Source organism: Choristoneura fumiferana, chromosome 14 (assembly GCF_025370935.1).
Source record: "Choristoneura fumiferana chromosome 14, NRCan_CFum_1, whole genome shotgun sequence".
Classification (NCBI taxonomy): domain Eukaryota; kingdom Metazoa; phylum Arthropoda; class Insecta; order Lepidoptera; family Tortricidae; genus Choristoneura; species Choristoneura fumiferana.
The window spans coordinates 8,300,519-8,310,301 of record NC_133485.1 but is presented as its reverse complement, the minus strand read 5'-3'; the positions used below and the strand labels follow the sequence as shown (position 1 = coordinate 8,310,301).

General features: G+C 36.9%; 1 protein-coding gene across 1 annotated transcript; it reads right to left on the bottom strand.

Moving 5' to 3' along the window:
* On the bottom strand, positions 1 to 7,470 carry LOC141434621 (2-amino-3-ketobutyrate coenzyme A ligase, mitochondrial-like). The gene is given in 9 exon segments (XM_074097047.1): positions 1 to 146; positions 149 to 240; positions 758 to 938; positions 1,127 to 1,334; positions 1,772 to 1,873; positions 2,903 to 2,968; positions 3,803 to 3,813; positions 3,816 to 3,968; positions 7,278 to 7,470. Coding segments are annotated over 9 exon segments (954 nt in total). The 5' UTR covers positions 7,309 to 7,470; the 3' UTR covers positions 1 to 36.
* Between the last annotated feature and the right edge of the window lie 2,313 nt (positions 7,471 to 9,783).

Below are 9,783 nucleotides of genomic sequence, written 5' to 3'. Positions count from 1 at the left end.
GCTAAATCTTTATAGAACATTGAAGAAGAGATCGTATTAATTCTTTACCTTCAAGGAAGCAGCCACTACAGGTGGCGGGGGCGCATTAGAGAACAGATACGGGCGCGAGACATTCCGGAGCAGGGTGATAAGTTCTTTGGGCCCGTGGTGTACCCTCCTGCCGAGCCACTTACAGCCTTGCCCAACGTTGAGCAAATGATGTCGGCTGCGCCCATTACGCCGCAGTATTCTTCGGTACCCCTGGAATAAGAGGTAAAAGATTCACTAATCGTGCCTAAATAATAAATCACATGTACTTAACAGTAATGATTGAGGGTAGCGCTGGCTTCTCCCTTATACTCGTATAGCTTCTCCCTTGGATTCAGCGATGTTATCTTAGTCGAGGATCTGAGTCTTATTTTTGAGATATTGAACTTTGAAGTGAAAAAGTCGGGGTTTTCCAACTTTTAGTTGGTTAGGTTAGTCTCTACCATTTGTTGACGCAGAGCGACTACTCCGTTTTATAAGGGCCAGCTCTATAAATTGTGTCTTGAAAAGGTTAGCAATGGTGACCATCGATCGAGAACACGCAGTTCTTCTAAGACAGCCCCTTTTGAGTTGAAGCCACAAGATTCAGATATGATAATTTCGAGAGCAGCAGTGGAGCGAGGAAAGCGTGCAACCCTTTCCCGTCTTTGCTGGAGAGACTATATTCAGCTGTTCAGCAGTGGTCGAGCTGTCTGTGTTCGATTACAGTTATGAAGAATGGTCCACATACCGGCCTGTAGCCCCGAAGAAGCCAGTAGCGTGACTGTCGTCAACGCACAACAGCGCGCGGTATTTGTCGGCCAGTTCACGTAGTCCCGGAAGCGGTGCCACGTTGCCGTCCATGGAGAAAACTCCATCCGTCACTATCAGTTTGATGCGAGCATCGCTGTGTGCTAGCAGGTGCTCTAATTCTGTCAAAATATTCCATGGTTTATATTGTCTTCTTGTTGAGATACCGAATATTTCGTGAAGTTTTGAAAATGGGAGTCGAACATTCTGTGTTGATGATGAACGTGAATTTTTTTGACTTTGACTCTATCTAATGAATTGGAGAAGGTATGTATTGGAGGCTAAAGTCATGTTATTAAAAGAAACCTACCACTTAAGTCCCTGTGTGGATAGCGGTGCTTTTGTGCTTTACAGAGCCGTATTCCGTCAATGATGGAGGCGTGGTTGAGCGCATCAGAAAACACGCCATCTTCTGGCGTCAGCATGGATTCGAATAGCCCAGCGTTAGCATCGAAGCACGAGCCATACAGGATGGCATCCTCCCGACCATGGAATTGCGCCAATCTGTGTTCTAGTTCCTGACAAAATAAAGCAAACATTTGGTGAGTTGTTTATTAGATTTCAGTAGACAGTAACGGTCTTATTACAAAGAACGGAAACACATCTCAGACAAACTTAAATGACGGTTTTCCTTGACCGGTTTTCCTTAAAAGTCCAGTCAAATTTTAAGTACTTATTCACAATAACATTTGGTAGCAAATAAGCTAAACCCATTTAGTACTCTACCGCAGTAAAGTAAGCAACAATCCTGGGAAAGTTTAAAACTTTTTACTAGACAGTGACAAATAATAAAGGTTTAAGTTTCTTTTAAGCTATACTGTAACTATATACTTACAAAGTGGTTTTTTATTCCTTTCGAACCAGTATGCGAGAGCGACAGGGATGATTGCTTTATGTTCGAGATAAACGCTAGCGTCCTTATTGGATTCCTGCAACGTTCACTACGTCAACTAACCTTGTGTAAAGTTTGAGTTCCGCAAATAAATCTCACGGAACTAAGACCAGCGCCATATTTGCGTAAGCCCTCCCTTGCTGCTTCCACCACTTCGGGATGATTCTGCAAATAAACGAAACAGGGACTAGTTTAAGATCCGAAATTGAAAAGATCTTTATCAGTCTGATAATATAATGAAATGTATTTTATAATAAATTTAGTATTTTAGAAAATATATTAGAAATGGATTTGCTAAAAAAATCCTGGACAGGCTATTTTTAATTATTAAAAAAATGTTTTTAATTAATTTTTGTTGCATCGCCGAGATAGACAATTTTACATTAACTTAAAAGTATAATACATATAGAATATGTAGACGTTGGGTTTGCTATTGTTTACTGGACGAACTATTGGGTTGCCAGGTATAAACTTTACCAGTTATTATGTCGATGCCAGTTACTGTCATTTGATTAGTTAGATAATAGAAAAATTGTATATTAACGTAAGCGCTGTTTTATTGTGAACAGGTTGATATAGGGTTGTCTGCATTTAATTAAAAATCATTAAAAACAAATGAAAAAAAATTGCCTGTCCAGGATTTTTTACCAAAATCATTTCTAATATATTTTCTAAAATACTAATTTATTTTTTAATACAATTCATTCTATTATCAGACCGGTGAAGATCTTTTCAAGTTCGGATCTTCTACTAGACGCGATTGATTACGAGTAAAATATTTAAAAAACAGTAAAAATTCATCATAAACATAGTTGCAGTGAAATTTTGATGCAACCATTTTGGCTGACTGTATTTTTGTTGATTGTAGTACTTGAATTGTCAGCCAAACTTCATATCCGTATCAAATTTCAACTCATTACGACCACTAGAAGTAGGTAAGTACCTAGACAAAATGTTTGATCTTAAAACGTATAGGTATTTACTAGTATAAATAAATAAACGTATAGATAAACATTGCAAGTTGAAAAAAAAGTAGTAAAAAAAAATATAATTCACTTCAAAACGATATAGAACAACAAAATCTATCAAGCTACCCTGACGTTACTTAAACTAAGTAATTGACACGTATAATGATACCAATTAACAACACTCCCAAATTAATTGCATTACGTAGGTGGGGACTTTTCTACTTACCGATAATCCTAAATAGTTATTTGCGCAAAAATTCAGGAATTCACCTTCCGCTCCCTTCACCTTCACCTGGAATTTAACGTAAATACCATTACCATTTATCAAGTCCTCCTATTACCTATACCCTAGCTAGTTCTACATTTTAGGAAACATGAAATAATTGCCCGTAACTAAATGACCAGTTAAGATATCTGATCCACGTGAAATAGAGCGATAATAATTTCATGTTAGTGTTGGACGTTCACGGCTGCAGTACCTATAAATATTTACTTCAGGTGTTTAGTTTTTTTCTGTAAGCATTACTTCTATAATAGAAACATTTGAATGTTTACATTTTCTATACGGAGCGGTCGGCTAGTCGTGATTCGACGTTTAAGATAAAACTAGGATTCCTTTTCCGTTGTTGTCATTATTTAAGAAAAGTTTAGGCATTTTTCAATTAGAAAATTACTTGTTTACCGAAAGAGTTAATTGTCCGTTATTCAAAATTGGTTCCTCCATAAGGTCACGCGACTCTACTGTCAAAGTACTTAATAAGAGTATCATCATCATCATATCAGCCGATAAACGTCCACTGCTGGTCAAAAGAGGCTTCCCCAAAAGAGTTCCACAACGATCGGTCCTGCGCAGCTGCGCTTCCCGCGGCCAAATGGTTCTCCTGTTACTTTTTACCAGATCGTCGGTCCATCTTGTTGGGAGTTTTCCAGTTCGTGATCGCCACTCTAGATCTTTATTGCCGTTTCACTGTCACAAGTTTGGCAACTCCCAGAGCACACTTTGGGAATCGTTTACGAGAAGTGTGGTTTAATAACATCGCATTACCTGGCAAGTAAAATCATTGTGGCACTCACTGTGAGAACGTTCCACGGTGGACAGAAAACAAACGATTTCGACTGTTACTACCTTAGTATCCTGGGTGATGAGATCACTCTCTCATGTTTGAAGGTCTTGGCTCGCTTAATGTCCTGTAGACGATCTTCGAGAACTTCCCTCAGTCTGGCCACGCCTGCTCGCTCGGCCCCTTTCAGCTCGTGTAACTGCCGAACTTGGTTGCCATTTGTTGTGAATACTGTGGACATCCGAATTAAATTTAAAATGTACTAGGGTATAAACTATGATAGATGCCCAAAGAGTATATAAGGTGCCCCGATCGTATTTACTCTAGTTTCGCGAATGAATGAAGACACTTTGTTACATAAGCAGAGCCAGATTTATAAATTTGCCGCCAGTATAGGTGAAAAACTTAAGAAAATACCCTTGTTGGTAGTCCTAGTGTTAATATGGAGCTTAAGTGATTCTTCGAATTGGAATGTCAGTTTGTTTATACGGACACGTTACTACTTATACATAGAGGTATTTTTTTTACTTAAGTTTCACCTATAGGATATTAAATTTTTGCCGCCCTAGTGACTCTGTGCCTTAGTGTATTTTCGGTCCCACAAAATACGTTCGATCGCGTTTCGCGTTAAAATCAATTTTATGGAAACATGAAGATTAAACGTTCCGCTTAGGCGTTGTTCGTGTTTCCATATAAATTGAGATTTTAAACGCGACATGACCGAGACGTATTTTATACCAAAACTTATTATACTAAGGGACCTACTGATTCGATACTCTATCCCTACTCGATAATACTCGTAATTAATTAATTGTTACATTTATTTTATTCCATCAGAGAAATTGCATTTAAATATTTGTGCTCTATCGCGTTCATTACATCAGCTTTTCCTGTTATTAGCATGATCATTTATGAACTACTAGGGGATCATTCTTGTGCCAATTTATAGATTATTTTATAATATATAAACCCGCAATTTAGTGAAAATTATACGAAACAGTTTTTGCCTACGCTCTACTCCAATCAATCGCGATCGATCTGTGGATCGCTGCTGTTGATCTAGTCAATCTTACTAACGAAATAGTTGTTTATGCAGCAATGTGACTATGTAAAATACCAAGTCTAATCATTAGCTTACTCCCTCTAGCTAGAGTCTAGCAAAATATAAGTCATCATCATCATGTCAGCCGAAAAACGTCCACTGCTGGACATAGGCCTCCCCCAAGGCTCTCCACTCGGACCTGTCTTGACTTGTGCTTTCCGCATCCACCGCGATCCCGCGATCTTACCGTCGTCGCTCTTCTATATAAATACCTAAAAATATAAGTACCTACCTAAAGCAAATTACAAATCCAGGGCACAGCACTTTACGATAAATTACGCGATCTTCTAACAATTTTTCAATTAAGTAAGTATTATTATAGCTACTGCAAAGGCTCTCAAGGTTAGCTGACACCGTCACGTTAGTTGTACGTCAATGAGCCTCTAATATGTTACATTGTCGTGTTTGGCAACGGGTGTGAAAATATGCGAAGTGAAGCCTCATTCATTTCCATTGAGCTACCGAAGCGATGTCGGACCGACGGCAACGTTATTTGATAAGGACCTTTCAGGTAAACGTCTGAGTGCTCGCTCGACACGCTAATGCCCAATAGACGACACCATGCTATCATCTCTATTGCTAATGACATAAGATTAAAGATGCCATCTATTGGAACCTTATGTTTAAATCACCTTGTGCTCGGGAGGATTTAAATGTTAATTAAAAGTTGCAAGATAAGATAACTATAGAGGTGTATATACGTATGTATGTAAACTCTTTATTGTACAAAAGGAAACAAACAAAATACAATTGTATAAGTAGAGTCATTCACGATGACGCGTGCCGTGGTTCTTATTACAATGTCATTAATTTCTAATTTTGTCAAAATCGCGCGTCTTCGTGGATGGCACTAGGTATACAGGTAATGCCATAATGTAGTTCGTAAAACCTGAATTATTTAATTTTTCTCAAAAATGGTATGAAATGTTGTCATTACGTTATCAAAAACTTCGTAGTATGCGAATTCTATGTAGAGTAGGTAGAGCCGAGTATTTCCAGTAATCGCTGCGATGGAATCTTGACTAGACTAGGTACTAAATTCTGAATAATTAAGTAGTACAACCAAATTTATAAATTGGTACTATTTTGGTAATAAAATAAATCATACATAGGTAATGCATCATTAAAATATTCCTTATCTGCTTACTGCGCTTACGCTATCAAGTGCAACTATTACAATAAAGCGGGTAGGTAAATAGCCAACCAACAAATTATTTTCCATCCCATTGTTTAAATCGAACTTACTCAATACCTATGCGCTGTTTCTTTAGGGTTCCGTAGTAGTTAGTAGTCCGAACTCTTGTATATTTTTTCTTTAATATTTTTCTAGTAATTTTTATCTAAATCTGTAATAGGTACATCGTTAGAAAGGTCATGTAAAAACATTGTAGGTTCACTATGTTTACTAAGACCATTTTTCGGTTTAGGGTCCGTTTGCAAAATAATAAGCTTAAAGTGCTAATTTATGAATAATAATATAGAATATTGGCCACATATTAGTATAGAACCCTATACTGCGCGTGGCCCAATACTCGCTTGTATGGTTTTATTTACCTATTTATTAAGGTCCACGTATGTACCCGTGCCCATGTAAGTTTGTAATGGAATGTAATGACCTAATTTTTACTTAGGTACTTGTAACTGTGACGTAATGTTGATGATAATACAATAATATGGTCCCATCGACCTGATCTAATGATGTAGCCGGAATCTAGATGCTGAATTTCCAAAACAGAATAACGTAGATAACCTAACCGTGTTTGGGCTTACTAAAATGGTTTTGAGTGTCTTTAATATGTAATTCTAAATTAAGCTAACGCTTACTTTGGGGCTACATCAACGGGTTATTATGAGTAAACAATAAAAATATCTCCGCTCTTGTTTTCATGTGCACAAAGTCGTGTTTTTTTTAATAATTGTATTTATATAATTTTAACTTACATAAAATTTGACGTCACAATACCTAATCTGGTAGAGCACTTTCTTGATCGACTTTATGCAATCACTGACCTATACTTACCTAAGTGCGATTTTTTTTCTATACTGTACTACTTTAATTCCAGCTTTAATCCCGGAAGTTTTAACTGTACAGGTAGTTTTACCGCAATAAAAAACAAACAAACAAACACTTTAAAATAGAGCTTTAGCTGATACTTTAAATAATGAACACTGTGAAAAACCGCACATAAATTCACATATTTTATTACGTTTCCTGTAAAGGATAACGTCTGGTATATATTAAAACACTAGGTACGTACTTATTGAAAAGGAGTTATGTCTTCATGTTTGGCCTTCATGACATCATACTTGAAAAACATTACTACTAACTACACAAGACTGAAGATTTACTACTACATTCACTATTTTTGATAGAATTATGCCCCTAGTTTTTTTTTTAATAATTAAATTATGTAGGAATAGAATTTTATTGGGATTACCTTTGCGCAGGAGTTGCGAGCGCAGCGCCATAGCGTCGAATGGGGGCGCGGCACCGGTGCGCCCGCGCCCGCGCCGCTCGTCTTGTTAGCAGACCAGTCACGCAAGTTTCTGTTTACGTTTAATTTTGTTTTCGTTGCTACACGGCTACGAATTACTTAGTGACTTAACAATGAACGGTTGCCTTTTGTCCTCCGTCTGAGGCGGATCCGTCTGAGATTGATACACAGACGAACATTAGCGTTATCTTTTGAGTAGGTAAGTTTAGTACCTACCTACTCTAGTTTGTTATGGCTGCTGCAAGTTGCATTGGCTGCATTGCATGCAAATAACTAAGTAGAAGTAACTCACGTGATCACATGCACAGATGCTGATGCTATAAGTAATAACTTATTAAAGCTATCAGTACCTATGTCCCTATACTTTTATTTACTATCATTAAACACTGAACGTGAGCACTGAATCATAGGATTCCTACCACAGACGTTTACCCCTATTTATATTAGGTGTATACTTATTTACAAATTTCTTTGTTGAATACTTATGTGTCGATAGGTTACGAGTAGTTAATATAATCGATGAAAATAAAAACCGACCTAGAGCGTGTCGGAGACGCCCAAAATAGGGTTCCGTAGCCATTACGAAAAAAATAAGCAATATTTTTCTAAAGATTTCGTATTTTATACGGAATCTTCCAAGTTTAGGTAAATTTTATACCTTAGGCTGCTATTTGCTTTTAAATTACTTACTAATAATTTTCAAGCCAACTTAACCGTTATAGTTTTCCTTGTAAGTTTGATATACTTACTATCATCCTGAATTTTTTTAAATTTTTCCACCAACCGGTTTAGATTTTAGAGTGGGGACGCTCGATTGTAATGAAAATTTGCACTTTAAAATTGAATATTTAGGTTTAAAGACTTTATTACTCATAAAGAACAATGTTCACTCACTTACAATGAGCTTAAAATTAGACAAATAATATCTTTAGTAAGATTTTCCAGCTAATCGTAACATCTAATTTACCTTAACCTAATATAATCTCTAAGTTTACTTTTAAACATGCCTAATGTATTACCTACACTTTTTAACTTCAACAGGCAGGTCATTATATAGTCGTGCTCCCTCTGATAGAATGTTCCTCTTACCATATCCAGTCCTATTGCAAACAAATCACTAAATCGAAAAATCGTTTTAGCAACCCTTAATGGTTTTAAAAGACCTATCCAACGATACCCCACACTACAAGGTTGGATGAGAAAAAAAAATTAGTCCCACTTTACGTCTATGGGAGGTAAGTACGCTTAAAAAAAAAAAATTGAATTTTTATTGTACCATTTTGTCGGCATAGTTCACATAATATATATTCGTGCAAAATTACAGATTTCTAGCATTGATAGTCCCTGAGCAAAGCTGCGGACGGACAGACAGACAGACAGACAGACAGACATGGCGAAACTATAAGTATATATATTTTTGCTATTTTGGCTCCGAAACCCTAAAAGAATAAAATATACCTAGTTAAAATCTTGTTTTACTCTACTGCCACTATAGCTCCGCCGGACTCCCTCACGCCACCATAAATAACCTAAAAACCCTGCAATATAATATCTACCTTCGGGCTATTAACTATTAATGTCAAGCAGAAGCAGTCCGATAGTTGCTTTTCAGGTTCAGGTTTGTTGCAGGTTTCCTCACGATGTTTTCCTTCACCGCAAAGCTCGTGGTAAATTTCAAATGTAATTCCGCACATGAATTTCGAAAAACTCAGAGGTGCGAGCCGGGGTTTGAACCCACGACCCTCTGTTTGAGAGGCGATAGGTCAAACCACTAGGCCACCACGGCTTATTTTAATTTAATTATTTATTATTATAGTGAACCTATAGGTACAACTAAATATTTTGTGAATATTTCAAGCGTCTACCTGTTGCGGTTATTAATATCGAGCTAAAACGAATAAAAAACACGTTTGTAGGGAGCCGAACTTAAATATTTACTTAATTCAGTTTTTAGTATTTATTGTTATAGCGATACGATAATCACGGTTCACGAGATCTAGTGAAAAACAGACGGACATTGGAGTCTTATTAATAGGGTCCCGTTTTTACCCTTTGGGTACGGAACCCTAAAAAGGGCACTTCACACACGTCTCCATTTCCCAAAAACTACACCCGACCCGCGCGAAGCCGGGGCGCGTCGACGTAAATACATTTTTTGGTTAGATTGATAGGTATTTTTATATTCTTAATGTCTTTTGAATGGAACGTCCGATTTGAATAAATAATTCAAAAAGTAATCTACAGGTATTGAAACAGTCTTGAATATGAAATCATTTATTTAGATAAGGATTATAAATAATAATAAATAAATATCATGGGACACTTGACACCAATTGACCTAGTCCCAAACTAAGCAAAGCTTGTACTATTGGACACTGGGCAACGGATAAACATACTTATATAGATAAATACATATTAAACATCCAAGACCCGAGAACAAACATTCGTA